The 25,479-nt window shown below is 41.6% G+C and overlaps 1 protein-coding gene across 4 annotated transcripts in view; it reads right to left on the bottom strand.

Annotated features, from left to right (window-relative positions):
- The window catches only part of EVL (Enah/Vasp-like), a 195,568-nt gene extending 185,491 nt beyond the window's left edge, over window positions 1-10,077 (bottom strand). For 2 of the 4 annotated variants that reach the window (XM_019552502.1, XM_019552506.1), the window contains exon 1: window positions 9,960-10,056. In XM_019552502.1, the coding sequence (XP_019408047.1) occupies window positions 9,960-9,982 (23 nt within the window). In that variant the 5' untranslated portion in view covers window positions 9,983-10,056. Of the gene's footprint in view, window positions 1-9,959 lie in introns of all 4 variants that reach the window. The other 2 variants (XM_019552505.1, XM_019552503.1) reach the window with 2 other exon arrangements.
- Window positions 10,078-25,479: the final 15,402 nt, after the last annotated feature.

The raw sequence follows: 25,479 nt of genomic DNA, 5'->3' as shown, positions 1-25,479 counted from the left end.
TTGCCCCCGACCCAAAGCCCCTGCCCCCCAGCCCAGGCTGTGTAGCTGTCAGCAGCTACCCAGAACCTGGGCCAGCTGCAAACATCTGCTGCCTGTCCACCCTGGCCCTGGCCCCGGTCACATGTGCATGGGAGCAACAGGGCAGGGATGTGCCCCTCGCTGCTGCCCCTGCCTGCAGGGGAAGTGTGGCAGGGCAGTGAGGAGCTGGGAGCAGGCAGCTTTCTGCACCCCGCACTGTGCCCTGCTGCACCAGTTTCCAACGCTGCTTTGCAGAAGTGGCAAAGGCAGCGCAGTGGGGAGCACTGCTGGTATGTGCTGCCTCCCTGGATCCCACGGCCTGTCCCTGGGGCCTGAGGCAGGGTCTGGGGCTGGGAGGCAGCTGGGGCCGGGGCGGAAAGGCAGCAGATGTTTGCAGCTGGCCCAGGTTCTGGGTAGCTGCTGACAGCCAGAGCCCAGGCTGCTTGCAGCAAGGCTTTCATGGGAGCAGTCCGGGCTCCGTGGCTAATCAGCAGCTACCCAGAGCTGGCGCCGGCCATACTCGGCACACATGCCAGGGGTTGCCAGCCCCTGATCTAGGTGTAGCTATGTCTACAGTCTACAATGGGCACTTCCCATGCTTCTGAGCTTTGCTGGTTGCATTTCCACACACCCCCATGCATTCTGCTACGTGTGTCAGAGTGTTTAAGCCTTCCCTGAGGCACTGGGTATCGGCTACAGGTAAGACTGTAGTCTGACTGAAGTGTGCAAATGCTCCTGCTGGGAACAAAGGCAGAAGTTCCTGGCTGGAGGGTCTTGGCCCTCTACTCAGGATCAGATTGATCGCCATATTAGGGGTCAGAAAGGTATTTTACCCAGTAGTTATGCTGGTATGGACTGGGAGGGGGGAGGGTTTGCCTCCTTCTGTAGCAGGGGCTGTGGCCCTCTACCCAAGATCTCTTGAGCATATATTGACAACATTTCATAGAAGCAGGACATTGGCTGCCCTGGTTCCCCTGCTTTACCTGTGGCAGGTTAGGGTGTGAGGTTTGTGTTGTATCAGGGCTGAGGTCATCTTATGTAGAGTTTAGATGATGGTTTGTAGAGGATGATTTGGATTGGGATGATCCTGCCTCAGGCAGGGTGTGTTGGACGAAATGACCTCTGGAGGTCCCTTCTAGCCCTACCTCTCTCTGATTCTGTAGTGACTGTTACTAGTTCAACTACTAAAAGATACACACACACAATTAAATTATGAAAAGAGAATCCCAATCATCTTGTTGACTTCATGCTGAAGTCTTCTGAAAGAAACTAATTTGACCAGTGAAGGTTATGTAAGTATTTGTGGGGGAATGCTTTACCTAGTTTATTTGCTTGCCATTAACCTAGAAAATCGTGGATGCAAGAAAATGACATTTTTAGGGCACCCGGGGGTTTTCCAGTCTAATATTGTGTCCAATCTCTTGCTTTTATGCATATGCACACCTGTATTCAGTTCTGCATTCACAAGTAGGCTGTGTTTGCAGAAGGTTTCAATCAACCCATGTATGTCACCACTTGAATGGTAACCCAGCATCTACCAGCTCTTACTGAAAACTTTGGATGACTGCTGGGTGCAGAGGCCTTTGAAAATCTGGCCATTCCCACAGAGAGAAGTGAATCAAAGCCTAAGCAGACTTTTTAAAACCTGGTCCTAAGATCTCCTCCTCCATGGGAATGCTGGAAGTAGGACCTGACTTTAAATCTCAAATATAGTAACAGGGACTGAAAAAGGAAACTGAACAACCTTTAATCAGAACTCTGTTGATTAATATTTTGTTGGTAACACAGCCTTGCAAAAATGAGCCTGAGTAATCACTAGAGTTGGAGGAGCACTGTTGAACACATGACATTTCATGATAACATGCTGTTTCGTCAAAGCCAAAAAATGTTTTCTGGAGCCCTAATGGTTTCAAGGAACTCTTCCATGCCACATACTGATGCTTACGGACACTAACATGGGGGTTGGAAATTAAAGTTCAAGGCTATCCACCTAATTTAGTCATCTGGGATAGAAAAAACCCTCTGCTCTGAATCAGTATTGATCTTCAGCCCCCACATTCAGAGCAATGGAGGCCAACCTCTTTGGCAGGTGTACCATCAACTAACCCTCAAATCCTCCCCTAGTGCCACTCCAGTCCCCTTCCTCTTCTAATCTTCTGCTCTGCTTCCTGCCCTATCTGCTGTTGGGCTGCCTGTCCCCTCCATGATCTATCACACAACACACAAGAAGGATTCAGATTCAGGAAAAGAAAAGAAACCTGTTTTAACAAGTTGCTGTACCTAGTATAGATGTATTTCACACCTTGAGATTCAGCTGCCACTCAGCAGTACCCAATGAATCACATTATGCTCTCATCCTAATTTGCTCTTAGGAGGCACAACTCCCACCAACTTCAACAGGAGAGATGTCCCCTTAAATAAAAAGGGTAATGTAGTCCAATCTCTAGCTCTAAACCTGAGTTTTCACCGCTGGCTGTACTAACAATTCATCTCTCAGCTGCTGCTTAGTTAAACCAATATTAATGTAAAGGGACAGTGACTCCATAATCACTTGATGTGGAGGGAAAATTCTGAGTAACCAATGTTCTGTATCAAAATCAGGGAAGTACCTTTTTTTAATGTCAGACAGTACACAAATAACAGCTTCAGGACCAGCATCTAAGAGCTCCAGTCCTACTGGCTACAGGCTGACTGCAGTACCTCCCTGGGCTGGGACTTACTATACCATAGCCTGCCCTTTCAAAAGGGGAACAGCTGGTACCTTCTAATTGTTATCTGTGAATGAGCTGAGGATCAAGTGCAGCAAAACCTCTCCAATTTTAACTCTGGGTGAAAGAGTGTTAAACTTGGATGGGGTTTTGCTGTAGTGTATGTGCATCATTCTCAATTTGTTTACACGTAACAGTTTGAACATATGAGTACTTTGAGTAGGGACCTACTGAATTCACAATTGCACAGTTTTTTGCAGAAACCATCAACTAGGGCAGGCTCCAAGGCTGGGCTACTTGAAGCAGCAGGTGTGAGGGCTACAGACAGAGCCTCTGCACCTCCTGCTGTGAGCAGCCCCACTCCATATCCTTTTCCTTCCCATGCTCCAAGACTCTCTGCTTGCTAGTAAACTGGGTTTTATGTTTGTTTGTTTTTTTGCAGTGAGCCTACCAAAATCAAGGAGCTTGCTGCCTGGGGATGGCCCCAAACCATGGCTTAATTACCCTGAATTAACACATGGATTAATGGCTTTCCCTGGGCTTAATCAAGGTAATTAAGATGCAGTTTTGGGCCATGTGGCAATCTGAGGGGAGGGGCAGGATTACTGGGGCCCCTTGGCCAAATCGGGGCGGGGGGAGGGCACCATACTCAGCCTGTAAAAATAGTCACCAGCCCTGGGATCTCCCCACAAAATTGGCCAGGCAACCTACTCAAGTTCAGTAGACCCCTGTGTATGAGCTGCTGAACAAAGTGTTCAAACCAGTGTCCAGCCAAGAGTTCAAACCAGTTTAGTGCCATCTTGCGCGTAAAGGAAAGGGCTGGGACTCTGGTAAGCCATAGTCACAACCTGTTTAACACAGGCAGGAGCATGGAGCCATGGGGAACACATAGGCGTGTTTCTCTATAGTTCAATGCTCCAGTCACACCAAGCCCTGGAGGCCCAGCAGAGTCACTGTGCTAAACCCCAGCGGCTCTGCCACCACTCCCCCGTGACTCCAAGCTCCCGCTGCACTAAATCCCAGTGGTTTCATGCTTGTTTCCAGCCTCTCCAACCACAGAATGGGAATGGGGGAGGTGAGGAAGGAAGTCAGAGCTCCCATCAAGGTTAACTTGAGCAACCAAGGTTAACTGAACTTTGTCTTGGCTTTTGCCCACTTCCAAGTGAAAGGTGCGGTCCTCTCTGGGGAAGGCTGAGAGAGCTGGAATTGCCTTGAGGGCTGGAATCAGCTTGGCAGGAGTCAGCAGAGGGTTCCCTAGCTCCATGTTGCCACTGCCACAATCCCACTCCCAGCACAGGCAGCCTCTGAGCAGTATCATCCCCTGGGCAGCACAGCTCAGGAGGGTAGCTTGTCCACAGAGCAGAGGGGGTGGGGATTGGGGGGGCATCATGCCATGCTGGAGAACCCAAAATGCTCACTTTATCCGTGTGGGAGCAGTCTGCTGTTACTGAACCATGACCTGTAAAGCATAACTCAAAGATAATCCTTGCCCAAAGTGGCATGACTTTGAGACACTTAGAGGACACTTAGCTTGAGTTTTCCCACTTTAATATGTGGATGCTTGTGTTTTAACTGCCTTTAGTATGGCCTAAGTGTAACATGGAACAACACCCTTGGGTTATGGGCACATATACATTTGGAGCTGTATCTTTACATGATAAATTGTGCACGTGGTGCTTTGGCTTACTCATTTTTTTAAGTAAGGGAAATCACGCAACATATGTGTCAGGTGCACTGTACTAGAAAGGGTTAGAGGATAGCTACAGTACCTTCCCTTGGACGCAATGCCTGAGGCTAAGAGAAAGCATTATCCTATGGAAATCCAACACTTCAGTCAAGGAGGATTCATTGCTGCAGGCTAGCAGCACTGGGTTGGGACTACATGTTGGGAACTGCCTTAAACTGTTTTTTTCCCCCAAAACCATTACAGCATTTTGATTCAAGAATGAAGAGAGGCAGTTTGGGCTAAAGCTAACTCATCCTTCCCTTGGGGATACAGAGGTGTTTTTTAAATCATTGTATTATGCAAACTAACTTGCTTCATTTCTTTCAAGACAGACCTTGTAATAGGTTATTCAGGTTCTCTTTATTATTTAAAAGACAGGCATACCTTTCAATACTTCTCTGATAACATGCAACAGTTGCACGACCTGAAAGCAGCTGAGTCTCAGCTAAAGACAAACTCTAAACGTGCAGAGACAGTACAACAGGAACACATCTGCCACTGACATACCAGTGATGAGCAAACGCCTCCAATTTCCATGTGGTAGAGGGCCCATGGAACCTGGTGCCATTTCTCCCCTTGGAAGATCTTTTTGCTGCAAATGTTTGATATTGCAGTAGATCTCCTGAATGTCTCAATCACAGCTGCCCTTCCCCCACCCCTATGCTAGACTCCCTATATGGAAAGGGGAGCCTTACCACTGACTTGAGAGAGCCAAGGTTTACCTCCTGGTGCATGCATCAGACATCTGACAATTCCAGCATATTTGTTTCAAAGACAAGCTTATACTACAATTCACAAGAATTTTAGCTTGCTAATAAAAATATCCCTACCACCTTATTTACTGGGACAAAGCTGGTTTTATCTTCAGTAAATAATACCACATAGCTAGAATATGTTATTCCCATCATTATCATCAGCAAATGGTTTCAGAGTCATACATATAGCAGTGAAGTTTTCCTCATGTTATTTCTTTGCTTTCCTCTCCGACACTCACTTACCAAGACAATAAAACATGTATGCAACAGCAACCTTTTCTTTACTCATTTGGCTGTTTAAGGGAGGGAATTTAATGTTCCCATGAGGAAACAAGAATCTCTCAGGGGTTATGCTTTGTTGACGGGTCACTTGAAAATATTCCCAGCATTCATGCAATTTGGAGGAAAAAAAATGAAACCGGATTCTGTGGACTTCACTGAAGCAGAATACTTGGTGGCTCCAGTTTTGTGAGTTCAGTGAAAGTTGTGCCTTAGTAAGGCCACCAAAATTGGGCTTTAAACTATGTTTAATATTAATGCTGAGGTTTTAATTCTCTCATCTATGAGAGATTTCAAGCCATGGTTCTCACAGCAAACACAAACTTACCACTTGCACTTAAGCTGCTTTCTTGTACCATGTCTTATGAGATGCACACATGACAAGCTTGCATTTGTTTTGGGAATCGTACCTAAATATTCTGACTCCTGTGTGGAATTAAAATCTTCCATCTTGACAATACATTTATGCCAGATTCTACACTCTATCCTGTTTTTAAAGAAGGAAGAAGAACTTTGTATGAGAAAATCTGAGGAGAGTGTTTTTAATGACTAGGAACTTGGAATGACCTCAACCGTAACTGGATTTAGTCCGTTGCAGCTGGAACGTCTGGTTTATATTGTTACTGGTTAATTGCTGGTGGTTATGAAGTATCACATGAAGGCTTTGTATGTAATTTTGCAACTGCAGTAAGTTCAGTGCTGCAGGCAAGATTGTTTTGAGACGCTGTCAAATGCTGCCCAAAAATAGCATCCAGTCCTGTAAAACCCTGAATGCAGTCCATTTCAAACACACCTCTGCCCCTTTGGTTTTATCATTTAACTTCAACATTTTTCCTTCCTTGATTATTCTCTTCTTGCCAAAACAAACAAGGTATCCTATTTTGTAAATTTTGTGCTAGTTCCTCCCTTTAACCTGTGACGTCAAAATGACCAATTCTGAACAATGTGATGGCTCCACTTCTTGAAACCTGTACCCCAAACCTACACATTCTTGTAGAAGTTGGAAGATTTCTTAAACTATTGCTTTGCTGCATCTTGGTTATTGATATTTTCTTGAGAAAGAAAAATGAAAGGGCTTACATTTTCAGAAGTGACTAGGGGTTTGGGATGCCTTTGTCTTTGGGTGCCTACTTTGAGGTGTTTTACCGCAGCTTAATACCTCAAACCATGGTTTTTGCTGTATTCAGGAACAGCTCATTTTGACTTTCTCTTGCTGTCCTTTTTGTATTGTTACTGGTTTTCCTAAGAAATAGAAAGTTCATTGTTAAAAACACTGAAATACAACGGTGTCAGGTGCATCAGAAACTTACAGATGCTGGTTTTGTGGCTGCATGATAAAAGGTGCACTCGCTTTACAAACCTTCCTGGTGCTACACAGACTAATCTAGCCTGAGCATAAATGTACAGTCTATTCTTGGCCAAAGGAATAGCATCTTCTGTAGCTCTCACAGGATGTTGAACATTAAACTGTGAAAAACTATAAAACATACCAGGGGCTAATGATCCTCTGGACACAGTAAAAAGAAACAAACAACGAAGACAACAGACCAGATCCTCAAAAGGTGCAAAGTGGCAAGGTTACTACTGACATAGGGCTCCTTGTGTCACTGTGACTCTTAGGGAAGAAGTAACAGTGCTCTGGAGTTAATGCCTTCTTCCCTTTCAAGAACATAAACTGTTAAGGCCACATCTGGAATTAGTAAATTCTCACTGAGGTTTCATCCCTTTGTTTCTCTGGGGCTTAAGTCTTGGCTCATTGCCCCATCACCACAAAGGCTATATTTCATCCCAAAGCACTTCACAAAAAAGTATTTTATAAACAGCACGCCAGGGTCACTTTAACCAGCCCCGGAGTGAAACGCTTGAAAAATCCAGCAGTTGTGCAATAGTGCACGATGCTCCACAACTACTTAGGCCAGGAGGAGAAAAACTTGAAACTGTAGGGGGAACTTAAATAAAGAGAAAGCAATCACTCCACTTGGAATTAAACCAGAGTGCTAGCCTGCACCCACTTTTCAGAGTCTCGTGGGTTTTTAAGGCCCTCTAATGCCATTTAAGCCATGCATTCAGAGAAGAACGCCATCTACTGATTCATCAACTCCGTTTCTAATCCTTACATCAGTGGTTCTCAACTGGGGATAATAACATCCTTTCTGGGGTGTTACAGTAATATTAGCACCATAAGGTATACAGACACCTACCTACACATAATTCCTGAGATAAACTGAGAGACTTCACATAGGAATCCATAATGGCAAAAAAAGTTGGACTTGCTGTGGTTTTTCTGAATTCTTTGCAACAGCATAATTGCTCTGTTATTTTATGTAGTCAAGAAATGATTACAATTAGTTTTTGCAATTGGGTGCTGCTAAATTCAGGAAAGTTATGAAGGAGTGCCTTGGGTCGAGAACCACTCCCCTGGGCGCTCTAGGTTCTCTATCCAAATACTGAACTAGGCCAAACATTTTTATCTTGTAAGATATCCTGTTGTTCCATTACAATGAAATACATTTACCAGGCATAAGGGAGAATGCTGAAAAAAGACCAACTTTAAAATACAGCCTTATGCCAAAAGACCAACTCTAAGATACAGCCTAAAATGGAACCACTTAAATGCCGAGTAAAATAAAATATCATTCTTAAGGCTACCGACCAGATGCCACAGCCCGTATGGGTGGATGATCTTAAAATGTCCTCACAGTTTAGACATGCAATGTTTAACATTATTTTTGAAGTAAGCCTAAGAGGACAAGACTAGAAAATTCACAAGTCTTATTCAATGCGCAGACCAGCATTTAAATACCATTGCTACACTAAGTAAAGGTCTTTGTCTGAGATCTCTTCCTGTGAATGGGTCTGCCACAAGAAAACAAAACAAAACAAAACAAAACAGGTAGAGCTTTTAAAGTAGACTTTTCAAAAGCGTATCTTCCAGCAACAATCTGATCACGGCATTGCTGTATTAATAATATGCTTAAATTCCATAGGTGAAATACAAATAACTATGAACTCATACAGAGATAGATAATGACTAGTCAGTCTGGTGCCTATTTACATCTTAATTTACTGTCGGCAATTGGCTGCATAAAAATTTGTGATCATATCTTGACAATCCTATGACAACTGCAGTTACATAGTACTACATGGTGTTCCAGTAAAATCCTTTTAAAAAAAAGATTTTACTGAAGCACCATCCTGCTGCATTTCACAAACAGCATAACTTCTATTCACTGTAAGCCTTCATTTCTTCACAGTTTTACACCTGGATATGGGACATTTTCTTAATTCCCTTCCCCCATCGTTCATTTCCATTTGAAATTGATGAGACCAAAAACCCCAGACATTTTTCAGTATCAAAACATTAAAAACCTAGTCATTTTGCCAAAGCACAGATTAGCAGACAACCTTGTCTATGTTTGGTATGAAATTTTGAAAGTTCAGAGAAAAAAAAAAAAATCAAGTGGAGAATGCCAATTGTGTATGCACAACTGATCAACTCATCTAGTTATATACTACTTAAATAATATCATACCCCCCCAATGTTTTCAGGGGTATTTTTAAAATTAATATAATTATTGCCATAGAAAGACAACATAGCAGGAGATGACCCTGATGTTGTCATAACACTTCACCATTTTTATCTGGCCAGTTTTATGTTATGACCATTAAGAAACCAAATAAACCTAAGAAAGTGAAAGACCCATGAAAGGTCAGAAAAATTAATAGACCCTAATACAGTTTCATTACAGATGAAATCATCAATTGTGTCAGTACCTCTATTTGCTTTCTTTCATATAGCTTCAGAAGCCTGTCATGATTTTAACAGACCTTGATGCACGCATATTTGAGGTGGGGGGGGAAGGTACATTATTGAACAGCACTAATCAACAAGGTCCTAATTTTGTACTTTAACAATCACAGTACTTCAAATGTTTGCCAACAAAACCCCACCCAAACCCCAAATTAGTCAGATTATTTTTAAATGCAATTCACAGGGTATCAGCAGCTACAAGATTATGAAAATGGCATGTATACTCTGCAGCAGCACAAAATCTAATCCCATATATGATCCAGACATCAGTGTTTTCTCCCTTAACTATCATGATGTCTATTCCTTATAGAACAAGCATCTGTCAGGTTTGAAGGAACCAAAAATAGCAGAGACCTTTTCAATAGAACAGTTTGCTTTATATTTATAACTCTATACTGTACTTGCAGTGTCTGGTTATACGGCTATAAAATATGTGCAAGATACAATAAATTATCCAGCTTTGTACTGCATCATGCAGTTAGCTATCATTTACCTGCATCTCATCCTTCTACATATTCCTTACAATACATAGGGTAGATATTTTAAAATTCAAGAAACATTTGCGTCTTCAAGAACTAACTGTAGAGCCGGCTGACATTACACAGCAAAAACCTTGTGAGAACAAAAACCAAGCACACTGATGTATAAAACCGAGAGCCTACCTGAATTCTTCAAATGCATACATGGCCTAGTAACAAGACAAATTCGCTGAAATTTAAAATATTCTTCTTAATGTGCAGGAATACCATTTAGTTTGTCAATCTGCAGCAAGATGCATAATTAAGAGACAGTATATTGCAAATATTCTGAAGGGAAAGGGTATGCAGATACTGGCCTGCAGCCTACAGCTCAGCCAGCTGCTGACAAGCAGCAGCTAACAGGGAAAGGCGATAGAGTACCATGTGATCATTCCAGCAAGTCTGATTAATGCAGTATACTCCAAGAATACAGCCCGGTATCTTTATTATTCTAGCCAAATAAGTCAAATACTTTACATGACAGACTCTGTAGCTAAATGATTGTTCACATTTTACATCAGAATCACACAGAGGACAAAGAGAAAGCCGACTAACATACGGTATTAATGTTTCAATCTGATAGATTAATTAGGCCCATCTACACTGATTTTCTTAGCTTGCAGTGATATTTACTATCTCATGGTGTTTTTTATGCATATTGAATTGTCAGTGTCACAACAGAAGATCAGCACCATAAGCCCCCCCTCCTATAAATGCCAGAACATATTAAGTAGTTTTTCTACTGCAGACTATTCCTGACCATTTAACTCCTTCACCCCTGAATTCTCTGCTATCACATTCAATTTGTAACAACATGTGTGGAATGTGCCAAGTCAAATTCAGGCTTTAATGCCAATAAATCACAGGAGTGCAACTGAAGAGAGACGGATAAAAGCCAAATAGTTAAATTTAAAATAAGATAAAAATAGAAATGGGAAGAGTTGACAATTCTGTGATTTGTGGCATGTGATTCAAGATTCTTCAGCTGCCCAGTCACAGACTAAAACACCCCGGGAAGTTCTTAGATGAAGAGAACACATGTTCATCTGAATGGAAAGTTTCCCCAAAACAGTGACAGAACTTAAAGCCTTTGAAGTCACATGATGAAAACATGGAACAAGGGAGTGTGACAGGATGCCACCAAAGTACAAATGGTATACAGCAAGAAACTGGAGCTAAAAGATATTCCAAGCACAGGCTATGGAGAACAAAATTACATCTAGTATATGTAGAGAAAGGGGAAAAAAACAATAAGGAAGATGCAGGACGCACTCCTAGAATGCTTCAAAAGACCAATCATACGCTCGTCAGTAACAACCAGAGAGAACCTTATTTTAATAAGCATGATTGCTAAAAAAAAAAAAAAAGTGGAAAATTAGAAGACAATAGAGCTGTCGTTCCCCTGCCTGCTGAGCAACACACCACCTCTGAGGGGAGCTGAAGACTGCTAGAAACACTGCTAGGATCAAAGCCATTATTTGTTTAGGCAGAACCTGCACCTCGTTAAGGTTCATTGGAGGATTCCAAGAAGCTAACCCTAAACCCAAGGAGCCTTCAGAGAAGAAGACGACACCTCCAAGAGAACCAACCTCCACTACAGTCTTAACAAAAACTAGACACTACATTTTTCTGGAGCAAGAAGGGTTTTTCTTTAGGGATGAAAGTAGGAAAGGAACAGTGAAAACCCTGAATTTGATTGTGTAACAGAAAATAAGTTGTGACAACAGAAATAAAAACTCCTGTCATAATAACATTAGATGCCCTGGTTGGCCAGTGTGTAATGTTAGGTTTTGATATGCCTGCTATAAAAAGTTGTATTACTGTTACAATATTGCAGTAATAAGAATGCACAAGATTAAATTTTCCCTTTGGTTATGCCCTTTTGATATCTGATGTAAACAAAGGGTAAAATTTGGCCACAGAAGTATGAAAGTATTTTATCCTCTGAAATGCATATTAAAATGCAGAGGTGAAATGAAAAGTGAATACTTTTGATCTACTTACCGGGTGTAGGAAGGGAAGAGACTGAAGCTACCAAACAGAAAAGAAAGTCACCTTCTTCAAAATACAATCTGGTGAAAGCACATAAAATACCTAGACACAAAGGTCTAGGTATCCTGGCACAACTGAAAACAACAGAAGTTTCATCCTAAGCTACAATGAAACCAGGATTTCAGCTTCAAAGTCAAGGTTAAGTCTGGAGACAGCCCACAGAAATGAAGAAAGAAAATTTGAAGGAGGGTCACCCACCTAATTTTTGCCCCTAATCCTGGTCTGAAGACATGGCTAAACTGCTGTTTATTTCAAAGGAAGTGTGCTTGGCCAGTGTGTGTAATGTTCGGTTTTGATACGCCTGCCATAAAAAGTTGCATTTAAAAAAAATGTATCATTCCTCCAAAACAGTAATCTATCCCTCTTGGATTTGAGCTCGCTAAATCACTGTCATGACTTTCAATGCTGCAACCGCTGTGAACAAATATGCAAAGAAACAAGCTGCTGTTCAAACCGTGACATGGTAATCAATGGCCACTCTGTCCAGGCTGCAGGATGCTGCAAAGGGCAAACACCCTCCAGAAAGCTTTTACAACAGTGGACCTTTACTGAAAATCTGACATTTAACAAGTTACCTTAGTTTCAAGCCAATGGTTTCTCAACTACTTGTAGAGTTCTGTACCATCCATTTAGGAGCTTTGATCTACACAGTGGAAGGAACTGTCATTTCTTGAAACAAAATAATGGAGAGTCCCATGATGAGGAAAAATCTGACCATATACATGTCGCATTGTCTACATCAATGAAGATTAGTGTATGAATGCCCAATAGTCTGTATAACTTTAAAAAGTATAATGAGCACAGGAGGCAGCAAAAATGTCAATGCCTTATGGATCAATAAGAATGGAATGATCCTGCCAGAAGCTTCTTAAACAGGGTTGCTAACCCAATTATTATTATTATTATTTACTGAGTCCATAAAATTCTTTAACTGATATATTTTACAAAATGTGAATGTAACCTTTCTGCCAGGCTCCGAATGGCAGTAACAAGGGTCACATTTGACTTTAAGGGTTTAACAACAACTTTTAAATCTGGCCCGAGCCCACACCAAGAAACCTGAAAAGCAAATGTAACTGTTGGAACAAAGTGAACAAACTTCCCCACTCACAAGTAATGTTTTGCTAAAACAGAGTTTATTACATGTGTAACAAGGGATAAACATACAACCATAGAGAAAACCTTAACCATTAAACACTGCCACCCTCCCTGTCCTGCCTAGTGTCTCAGACTGCCTGGGGCTGCACAGACATGCCCACCTTCAGGCAAACAGCTGTTACAAGCAGGCAATGGCCTATAGGATACAGTGGCAGCATGTGACTGGGGAAGGGGGGCTCCTGTGGCCCACAAATCCAGACAGAGAGCTCCCTGCAGGGTGCTCACCCACTCCGACACGAAGTGGTGTTGCTGTGGTCTCACTGTCCATCAACACTGGCATCCAGCTTCTTTCTGATAACAGATCTTCAATCAAGCTCATGGTTTCTTAGTTTTTTTTATGGACAGCTCCATCCCTACCCCTTTTCTCTCTCTCTTTTTTTTTTTTTTTTCCAGACAAGAGTTTTTATCCTTTTCTTTTTTTACAAAATGCCTGTAAACTTACAAATAGCTGGCAACCCTGATCTTAATCAAACTTCAATTTCTCATATCCATGAGTAAGAGTAGTGAATACTGGCTTTATGGTATCTAGGAGAGAACAAAAGGAGCCATGTGCATCAGAAACCACAAAAGGCAAAGAATAATTCAGTGATAAGTCATTTGTTTCAGCTGGGTAAGCAGGGAAAGTACAACTGAAGATAAATACCTACCTCATACCCAAACCCGTAACTGTGGAATAGAACAATAAATCCAAATTAGACTTAGTTGGACATTGGGAAATTATAATTATTGGTAATGACAAACAAGGACTCCCACTCCTCATGTTTGAATCTAATCCAGGTTGCTCAAGCAGTGATAGCTACCATAATCTATTACAATTTGACAGCAATTTAGTGGCTTCATGTAAAATATGCTGGTGGTTTATCCAATATAGAAGTGTTCAAATAACCAAAATTGTCATCCTTATTGGTCATTCTGGCAGCTGAGCAAGAGGATTTGAAATATGACAATCTAGAACAGGCCAGAAGCAAATTGGCTTGGTCAGCAGGTAAAATCCACCCTTTGGGCTTAAGTGGGGTTGAGGTACCTCAGGAATGGTGGTGACCTTCTGCACAGAACTGAATTTCACCTTGGATTGAGCTTTTACTCTCTTGCTCTGTGCTGGACTCATTCTGCTGACTTCAGTTGCCATGACGCCTTCCTAGATCCCAAATGATATCGTCTGGTATCACAGACTAAGATATTTTAATGAAGTACTTACTTATCTCAAAGGAAAAAGTTCACTATGCAAGCATTTATCACTGGACTGGGTCATGGTTTCAGGAAAGCAGTATTTAAACTACTATGAAGAAGGAAATGGCTGGGATGATCCAGCATTTATTTTCAATTGATGAGGAAGAAGACAGAGTGGCAACAGAGCAGAGAAATAAGGAAGGACAAGTATATACACTGAGCAGTACTGATATTTATACAAGCACTATTTTTTTCTGCACAGTGGTAGATACAGTAATCAGATACCATCCAGAGATACTGTTTAAATATCTCCTTTCAATACAATTTTCTTTGTATTCAAAAGTCCATTTGTTTGAATTACAAAAATAATATTTGAAAGTATTATCAGAGTGTGGGAAGGGAAGGGTTTTTCTGGTACTGCACCTCCTGGAACAATTAGACTCGCCTTGTAGACTTTTACGAATAATGGCATGCATGTTCAGCACCCGAGGTGCTGGTATTAATACTTTGCATGGCAAAGTAGCAACACTGCTCACAGTCAAATTTCATCCAATTAAAGAGAAGGGGAAAATGAACAAGTCCCATTTTCAGCTGTGGGATTTCTAACATGTTTTACCGTGAGACAGCAGGGTTTAGATAAGATCATTTTTGTATACTTCAAGAGTGATACGGATTGAGAAATACATTACTTCGTTCAGTCAGTGGTCTTCATTTAAATACCACATAGGTTTTTTTCTGGTGATAGAAAAATGTATCTAAGAAGAAATATTCTGAGGCAAAGTGTTACGCATATCCAGAATCTAATTCCACCCTTCCTCATGCCTGCACAATATAATCAAGAACAAATTTCCCCCATCTTCTTTACTGTTATTAATAGCAACTGTATAAATTCAAATACAATTTGTTTTTGAAAGAAAAACAACCCAAAACACAAACTAGCATACAAGTAATGCATTAATGAGCACATCCTGTTTTCCAACTTGCCTGTCACATTCACATGCCTCTGTAGGGACCCAGTCACATAGGTTTAAGAATATTCCAGAACAAGGATATTTTCACAAAGTCTGCCCTGACTACCCCCTAGACTGCGCCTGGAGATCAACCACTTCTCCCCTGCAGTTTTATAGTCCTTAAACATCACCATGGGAATGGGTGTCCTGAAGTCAAATCCCAAGCCTGTGCTCTGACACGATAGCTTTGCTATCACCCCACTGGGCTTGCATCCCATTTTATTTAATAGACACTCTCTACAAGGTGCTGATGAGCACATAACAGCAAATCATCCCGGCATGGAAATGAAAGGCCTTTTCAACACAATCACTTGCTGTGTTTTATATCTCAGGGAAGGAGGTCGGAGGAATGAGGAGAGAGACCACAATTTCCAGTGTTTCCGCTTGGATTTCAGAGTCATCAGAATTTAGTGATAAATTAGAAACTCAAAGTTGAGTGCAAACCAATTAAATTATTGGTCATTTTAATTTGGTATTGCCCAAAGACCCCAAAGACTCTGGGGCCCTATTATGCCGATAGCTGTATAAAGTGAGAAAGGGTCTCTATTTTGAAGAGTAAACAGGTGAAATGGATAACATACGCACACCAGTGGAGTGTTTGAACTAGATGTCAAATTAATTAGGAAAGCAAGGCAACTAGGTCATTATCTATCTTAAAATCTAACCAGCTTCCATACCAGACAGTGTTTGAAAAATTCACATATATAACCACAACCTTAAAAATAAATTATTCACTTGGATTTTTGACTCCTTAAAGAAAGGGATTTAGCATACTATAAACCCTGTACCAAGGAAAGGTACAGAACTGCATGAATTTGAAATTAAAGGCAGACAGGCAGTAATGTCTTACTTAGTTCTAGATGAACAATAGTAAGCCACAGTTTTTTTGTAGGGGAGAGTTTATTATTATTTTTTATAGAGCTTGACTTTGCAATTAGGAAATATACTACTTCAAGAATCATAAGATGACGCACCGATAAAATATTACAGTTGTTACTGATCAGTATCCTAATACAAAAGCTGAACAGTAAACAGGGATGGCACTAAAAGGAAATAAATAAAAGCAGCTGTAGGTTTCAATTTGGAAACTTCTCCCAGGCACGTCATACTTGAGTAAACTGGGCTTTTTTGGAAGAAGGGTAAAGCAGGGGAAAAATCAATGGTGTTGATCATATTGTGTGTAGTGACACACAATGATTACATATGAAGGAAAACAATCTCTAAACTGATATCCATCAGTAGACTCAGTAGACATCCAGAGCTTTTTTGGCTGTCAACGCACTGATAATGTGCCATTTGGAGGTGAGTAAGCATGTGTATGCTATACAGTGGAATACAAAAAAGAGTATTTAGATGCCATCAAAAATACTCTGAATTTATGCAGTAGATTTCAAATAACCAAATGGCCCAGGGGATCTTATAAAGCATTTAATTACATGTTGGTGGTGTGTTTGCAGTCAAAAGTGGCAGCCAACATGAACTAAGCTACTTCCCACACACAGCTGAGCACATTAATGCCTATTAATGCCTGGATATCGTTATCAAGTGTGTTGTCAGGACATGGTTTATTCTTACCCTGTAAAAATATTACCATGTATTCCTTGACATCTTCCTGAGTAAACATAGGAAGGAGAACAAACCTTATTAACATTTTGTCTTCCTATAGCACAGCACTCCCTAATTACATGGTAAGATGCAGCAAAGTGAACTATGAAGATTAACTTTCAGACTACAAATGTATACATGCTGAGGGCCAAATCTGGCTCTCATTTACACCAAGGCAACCCCCATTGCAGCCAATAGGATTGCTCAGGTATACACCACAGTATAATCTGGCCTGCTGAATAAGGTTTCTGTAGTTAGTCTGTCTGAGACTCTCTTCTGAAAGTTTCAGTGGAATGGGTATAACACCTAAAGTTCGCATTGCCAAGTAAAAAGAGAAGGAAATCAACCCACTATTTTTATTATTCATTATAATGCACTAATAGCAAGTAACTTCCTAATGTACAGTTCCTTGCTTTTTTTTTCCTTTTAAATGGTCTAAAATCACAAAGTCAAGCTTTTGCATTTTATTTTTGTTGTTACATAAACATCTCATACTGGTAGGAGTCCCTATGATGTGAGCTAATGTTTCAAGAGGCTGTTGGAAAAGGGTATACATTTGAATGAAAGAAATAATTTCTACATCATAACTGACATGAAAGGTACCGTTAGACAGTTCATAGGAATACACTGCAAAATTTAACAGAACAATAAACTCAGGTTCTCCATGATTTCAGAAGATTGATCACTCACACTTTCACCAGAAACATATATTTAGAGGTGAAAGGCTACTCAAGTTTTCACTTCTGTTCATCCTCAGAACGGATGAATGACTGCAGGCACTGTGTATATTTCAAAGCTGTAGTAGGGCTGGAGAGATGGTCCAGCAGTGATGGTCCAAGGAAGATGCAAGAAGCAAGGCTTGTTTGGTACTATCTTTTATTGGACCAACTGGATAGATGGAGGAGAGTATTTGTCCAGCTATTTTGTTGGAAGTTAAACAGCTATGGTCCGATTCCATTAGACCTAAGCCTCCATTGAAGGATGTCTGCCTAAGGCCACATCATACTGTTTAGGTTCCTCTCCCTGTGGGCATTAATGAATACTGTATGACTGTCTACCTCAAGCTCAGTAACAACCAGTATGTGTACACCCCCACACTTGACAATAAAGAAGTCAATAAAGAACAGTTCTACTGTGCTCTTGACACAGTCCTGACTGCCACCGCCAAGGAAGACAACCTCATCCTCATGGGCAACTTTAACGCAAGAGTTGGGCAACACTGAACTCTGGAATGGCACCATTGGGAAAGAGGGGGTGGGGTAAGTCAATTCCAATGGTGTCCTCCTCAACAAATGTGCAGAGCATGACTTGCTCATCATAAATACCATCTTCAGACAGGGTGACAAATATAAGACCACTTGGAAACATCCACACTCCAATTACTGGCATCTTCTTGACTATATTATTTTCAGAGACTGTGACTACTGATGTCCATATCACCTGAATCCTGAGAGGGGCAGATGACTGCTAGATGGACCACCATTTAGTCAGATCAATCATGGGCATGCAGCTTGCATCACAACACTGGAAACAAATGAAAGGAATGTGGAAGAGATTTAACATCAAGGCACTCCAAGACCAAGCTAGATGCAAGGCTCTTCAACAATCCCTTACTGAGAGGCTTTCTGACCTACCTAATGATGTCAAGGACATCCAGGCCTTAAGAGTGTTACGCACCGAATCAACTGGATACTCTTACCGTCACCAAGTCTGGTTTGACAAGAACAATGGGGAAATCCTTGCACTTATCCATCAGAAGAGAGCCACATTCTGCAGTTGGCAAAACGAACTCTCCAACCAGCAAAAATGAGAAGCTTACTACTGGCTCAAAGCTGTAGTCCAAAGGAGGCTATGGGACATCAAGAACCAGTGGTGGCAAGCGAAGACCATGGAAATTCAGAGTTTCACTGACCAACATGGCAAGAGAACCTTCTTTCAAGCAGTAAAAGCCATCCACGGACCATGTTCCAATGGCCCATCCCCCTTGAGATCCCGAGACGGCTCCACTCTTCTCACAGACCATGTATCCAGCAAGCAACGCTGGAAGGAGCACTTCAAGACGCTACCCAACCATGAATCTGAGGTCTCAGCTGCCATTGAGCCCATCTCCTTTAACACCCAGTAATAGAACCTCTTGCTGATCCCCCATCCTTCAAGGAAGTCTGGCAGGCCATTACTCAGTCCGAGAACAAAGGCGCCAGGCCCAAATGTGAGGGAACTACCGAGGCACTGCCCTCCTCTCCATTGCCAGGAAGATTCTTACTTGTATCCTTCTAAATCATCTTCTCCCTCCCCGCCCCCCAACCCTTGTTGAAGATGTCCTTCCAGAATCCCAGTGTGGCTTTAGACCATCTCGGGGTACCACAGACATGATTTTTGTTGCACAACAGATCCAAAAGAGTGTAGAGAGCAACATCAGGAGCTGTTTATGGCATTCACTGACCTAACCAAGGCTTTCAATTCCATCAGTCATGAAGCCTTATGAAATGTGCTGGCTAGGTTTGGTTGCCCACTGAAATTCATCAGTGTCCTCAGGCTACTCCATGATGGGATGACCACCACAATGTATGCAATATATCAGAGACAGACCCATTTACTATCTGTACTGGTGTCAAGCAGGGCTGCACCACCACCACAACCCTTTTTTTCATCTATTTTACTGCAACTGCTTTCCTCCTGGAATTGGGGTTGAGTATCAAATGAATGGGCAGCTTTTCAACCTGTAGTGCCTTCACAGCAAAAGTTACCAAGACTGGCATCACTGACCTTCAGTGTGCTGAAGCTATGTTATCCTTGCGCACACCGAGACCAATCTGCAGTAAGGCTCCTGAGAAAAGGTCACCAGTTATCACAGCCTAGGACTTTCCCTTAACATTGGGAAGACCAAGGTACTCCCATCAGCCTGCCCCAGCACAAGTTGTCCCCCTCCCCCAACAAATTACTACTGGTGGAGAGCCCCTGGAAAATATCAAGCATTTCCCATACCTTGGCAATCACCTCTCCCAGTCAGTCAGTCTTGACACAGAAATTGAACTGAGGGTTCGCTGTGCCAACATAACTTTTGGAAAGCTGTTTCTTTGTGTCCTTGCTGACTGAGATCTGCAGATAGAAACTAAGGTCTGTCTACAATGCAGTGGTTATCCCCATGCCCCTCTATGGGTGCGAGGCATGGGTGACATATCAAAGCCATCTTAAATGCCTGGAATAGTTCCATCAGCATTGGCCCCTGACAGCTGTTTCAAGACCCTGGGTTGTTGGAGGCTGGGTCTAACAATCAGCTGATTATTGGCCAGCCCAGGGGAAACCCCAGCTTTGGAGGCAACTGACTACTGGCTGCCGAGCTCCAGCATGCATTTACATACTGTACCAGACTCTGGGGCGAGCCTCAGTTGAGAAGGGACCATGAATTCACCCCCTGCCTGAACTCCAAATCTAATATCTAACATCTAATACATAACACCACTGAATCTGGCCCCTCTCACTAGATGACTGACTTACGTTTCAAGGATTAACTGTCAACTATTTCAGTGCTGGATGAAATTATTCTTCCTCCAGATAGCAAACGTGTTGGGTAAGCAAGACACGACCCTTGATGTCAGACTGCAGAATCATTTTAGCATTACCAAATGCTTTTCTAGAAGTAGCCAGGTAAGACTGGCCACCACACAAAGCATCCCAAGTCAAACCCGCAGAGTTATATGGGATAGGTATGAACCAATCACCTTTAAAACTTCAGTTAAAACTATAACTGGAAAGATTCTGGATATAAAGCCTGCAGGCCAGCAGAAGGTGAGCCCACTGAACACCAGCCAAACCCTGCTCCTCTTGCTGACAGGTCTTCCTGCTGACTTCAGTGGATCACCCATGTCCTTCCACATGTTCATCCACTGCCTCCCACAACAGAGTCCCAAATCTGTTTCTTTAATCTGACACCTCCCCTCTATTCAACCCCAAATCTCCAACTGTTGCTTCATGCCTTTAGCATCTTCACACCCCAGTGTCTCCTTGTTGCTACTATGAATTCCCATGTCAATGTTGTTCTTTATCTTACAACTATAACTTTCTCCTTTAAGCTTTTACTCTCTCTAAACTATCCCTACTCAGGTTATTCCAAAATGCTGTTACTCATGTTATCATCCTCCTCCTCTTCTCACCATATTACTCTATGGTGAGTAGAGTACACCTTATCACCAGGGATCCTGGTTTTCTCCAATTTTAAAAAATCCTCAATTTTCAGATAAAAAAAAAAGTAACCCCGAATCCACATTTTTCTGTAATTAAAAAAATATATATACATTTTCTTTAAAAAAAAAATCCCCAATTTTATATCAGAGAAAACCAGGATCCCTACTTATCCCTCTATCCCTGTCACCTTCCCCCACTATTTGTCTCTATTTTCATTTTGCACTGAAAGTCCCAAAAAAGATAGTTCAGGGTGACACAAATGAGGATGATTTTAGGAAGAAACCAACCCTCTACATTTCTGAAGTCATCCCTATTGAAACCTGTGTTTGTACACCAAGATGTGGCACTGAACAAATAAATCAAGGGCAAACTAAGCCAAAAACACTAAAACCTCTTTAATCCACCTAATAATTCCAAGCAACATTAGCACGTTTTAACTTACTTTTCAAAGTCAGTTATATACTCCACAATTTCTGGTTAGTCTTTTTAAATGAAAAAATAATTCTGGAAACACAGGACCCAATACTTGCTCTCCACACCTACTGCTGGAGAGTCTTTACTGAAGACCCATATAAAGGAAACTGTCCTGGAGCCAAAATATTCTTTGGTGGCTGCCAAGCTTGGAACAACTTTCCATATATGGCTTTGAGCAGCACATCTTTTCAAAGCCTTTCTAATCTTAGTCACCTCATGAAGAATCACATTGTTTATAAGTGTCTGGTTTGCTGATATTAAAATACAAGCATAGATGCTCTGAACGTTCGAAGGCTGGCTTCAGATCAAATTGGACTGGAAATTCCATGAGAGTTCTGCAATCTCCTAGTTTGTGAGAACAGTCTTCATGCAGTATGTTGGCATTTTTCTACCAGTCTCAGCTGAAACTAGAAACTGTACAAATGCACGAAGTTGAACATAAAGACACCCATTCTCTTGGAAGAGAGTTTCAAAAGGATTTAGGAATTTAACAGATTCATATTAAAGTCTGGACTAAGTTTGGGATAAAGTTTTTACTTCCCTAGCTAAAACAATGGATGGCAGAACAATTCTGATATCTTTTTAAAAGTTTCCTGCTAAGTCCCTCATATGCAAAGTATATGGCTACTTTCCAGAAAATTCAAGAACTAAAACACACTCACTGCACGGTTCATTGGGGGACATACGATAACTTCACTCAAAAGGTAAAAACATTAGTTCAATGTCAACAAAGCACACCCCTGGCCTAACTCTAATCTCTGATTTCCAAAGGTGGGGCTCCATTTACTTACTCCTTCTTGTATTACCCCAGAAAGGGAAATAATCAAGTTTCTTGTCTGAAGTCCTAATTCTGCAAAACTGTACGCATACATGCCACTTTATTCACATGAACAGTCTTGGCAGAACTACCATTCTAAATTTATTATTTTGCACATTTAGAGCTTATATTTTAGTTTTTTCCATATACTGTAATAGCATAAACTTATACTGTATTCACACAACTGTATGGAGTGGGACCAGCTGTGCTGGTGGAGTCTTTCAACTGACACTCTTGGCTAAATATTAAAAAACCTAATTCTTTCTTTAAGACTTTTATTAAAATATGTTTGTAAATATTGTGAAAAATACATCTTAACTGGTAATTTCGCACAATGTTTTCATGTTCAAAAGTGAAATATATACAGTGGCATCTTTTCTTACAGTTAATTTTTCCCTTTAGAATTGTATTATTAGTATTTCACCTTCTTTGTGTTATTTGATTAGAAGTGCTTTCATTTCTTATATCTCATGATAATCCATGCTCAACAAATATAGGGAAACTTTCTTGAGAAGAAAAATGTTGTCATTTTCAGATGCATCTATCTTTGCATCTATGCTGTGTCCATGTATTGCATTCATTGTGTGAAAAAGTTCCAGGACATAGATCAGATTGAGAGGAAGGAAGTTGAAGAGGAAAAAGCATTCAGAAAGCAGGACAGGGGAGCTTGCTGTAAAATACAGTGTACCAAAATCCTCTGATGCTGTTATCAGCTACTCCAAAGGTACAGTACAGGACTGGTCAAACTTCCTAACCTTCTAGCTACAAGCCAAAAATCTTGGCATGCTCAAGAGCCACAGAATACAAAATCTTTTAGGATGTGCATGCCCTGAAACCAGAGTCAACAGAATCTGTACTCCATTACTTCTCTTTCTTTGGGTGTCACATTTAAACTGCCTAGGAGCCACATCCAGCTCACAAGCAACCATTTGGTTGCTGATGTACAAATCTAATAAAGTAAGTTGTCCATGAAAGCTCATGCCTTTCTAAACCAGTTAATCTCTAAGATGCCACTCTATCCTACCTTCTGCCTGATAGGCTGCAAACAGACATCGTCTTTGTGCCTCCATGAAAATGTTTATGGTGGTACAAAAGCCAAGTGAACAGATGTCCAAAGTCCTTTGTTGTACTGCAAATGCCTGCATTTGTGAGCATGACTAAGCCTAGTAATAGTTTTGCTGCCTTTTTGCAGTGGATGTGTGTTTGCTTAAGAGGTGGGAGAGCACAGGCAGCCTAGGGCTGCCCATGCTCTCCAGCTGCCTCAGACAGGCTTTCTGGGGGTTTCAGGGACCCAGTCATACATACCCTCTAAATCCCCCTTCAAGGGGAATTCCTTGGCCACATGTCTGCAAGGGCAGGGCTCCCCACTCTGGGCACAAATGTGTGCCCTAGAAATTCCCCTACAGGTAGATTACTGGGATGTGCATACTGCACTGCCATGCCCCGACCCAGCGCATGCCTCTGAATGTGGGGTTACCTCGGGACACTATTCCACAGGACTGGACCCTTGAAGCCCCACAAGTTGCAGGGGCCCAACCTTGTGGAACAGACACCCCAGCAACATTTTCAAATGTCATTAAATGGATCAGCTGGGCCAGGCCACATCCCAGCACAGCTGGACTGACTCCAAAGATGTCTATTTATGCCCATGTAGACACTAATATTCTGTTGCTCAGGTACAGAGGGAAAGAGGAAAGGAAGATCTAGACGATGGGTAATGCCTGGGTGAAATACATTCATCCTGGTAAGTCAGCATTTAAAGAGGTTTTTCAAGGATTCTTGGATTTTTACGAACAGAACGGGTCATTATGATCACCTTATCTGATATCTTGCATAGCACATGGGAATTTCCCCCAAGCCCTTAATGTAACCACAAGCTCTTAACTTGCATATTAATTAAGTCATACCATTTAGACCTGAAGCAAGACTGGATGAGGTGGAGAATCACTCTGAAAATCCCTCCACATGATCTTCAAGGTCCCATCACGTTAGTATTGAAATTTCATGAGAAATATTCTGAGTTAGGTTTCAGTCCATAGAGAATTTACTATATTCCTCAGTAAACTATTCCAATGGTTGCTTCCTTTCATCATTAACATTTTGCACCTTATTTTCAGTTCGAATTGGTCTCAAGCCATTGGCTCTTGCTGTGCCTTTTTCTGTCAGATAGACAGCCCTTTAGCATCAGTTGTCTTTTTCCTGTGGAGATATTTATGAACTGGCAAATCACCTCTACGCCTTCTTTTTGTCCTGATGCTAACAGTTTCTATAGTACTTTAGCTATGTTGGTTAAACCAGCATAACTCCAGCGTTAATGCAGCTAAAAGGGCACCTATTTTGGTATAGCTTAACATTCATTAAACTAACTGGACCAACTCTATGCATCTCATGTTTTTTAAGACCTCACATCATTCTTGTAAATTTTTTTTCCAAATAATCTCAAACTTCCCATTTCTAATGGCTCAAGTCACATCTAACATATATCAGAAGATTTCTAGACAATTTGGTATCATCTGTTCAGGATACTTTGGAAGTATGAAAGTGCCTACTGTGATGAATAACCAATGATGTCAACAGCAGTTCTGTTCATGCAAGCCATGGATAAACAGGCTTTAGTCAATTTTAAAGCCACAAACTTTGCCCAACAAAAAAGACAGGGACTGAAAGAATTAATATTAAGAGCAAGCTGCACAAGGGAATAAGGAGAGTGTCCACTGGGGGGAAATAAGGTTGATGTGTCAATACATTTGAACCTGGAAGTCTTCAGAGAACCAATATATGCCTATAGTAAATAACCCAATACCTTTCATAGCAAGTAAACATCCTGAGCAATAAATTGAGCCTATAATTCAAATAACAGTCAGTTGCCACATAGGTAGTTTTGGCCTTACTAGTAAAGAACCCAGGAGATGCTGGGAGATGGGTGCACAGGTGGTTTTCTCTTCTCTCCTGCCAGTGAGTGGACAAGGCAGATAGCATGAAACGTGCATCGCGGAGACCAACTGGTGGCTACAGGAATGGTGCTTCGAGGAGGGCTTTGACTTCCTCAGCCATGACCAGCATATCACGACAAGAGACATGCTGGGATGGGACGGGCTCCACCTTTCCCCTAAAGGTAAGCGTGTGTTCTCTTCTAGGTTGGCGGACCTCCTCCGGCGGGCTTTAAACTAGGCTCGTTGGGGGAAGGGGAAGA

This window comes from Crocodylus porosus, unplaced genomic scaffold (assembly GCF_001723895.1).
Source record: "Crocodylus porosus isolate Cpor-Errol unplaced genomic scaffold, CroPor_comp1, whole genome shotgun sequence".
In the NCBI taxonomy this organism is placed as follows: domain Eukaryota; kingdom Metazoa; phylum Chordata; order Crocodylia; family Crocodylidae; genus Crocodylus; species Crocodylus porosus.
The sequence above is the reverse complement of the archived record's forward strand: the minus strand, read 5'-3'. Positions and strand labels throughout refer to the sequence as shown.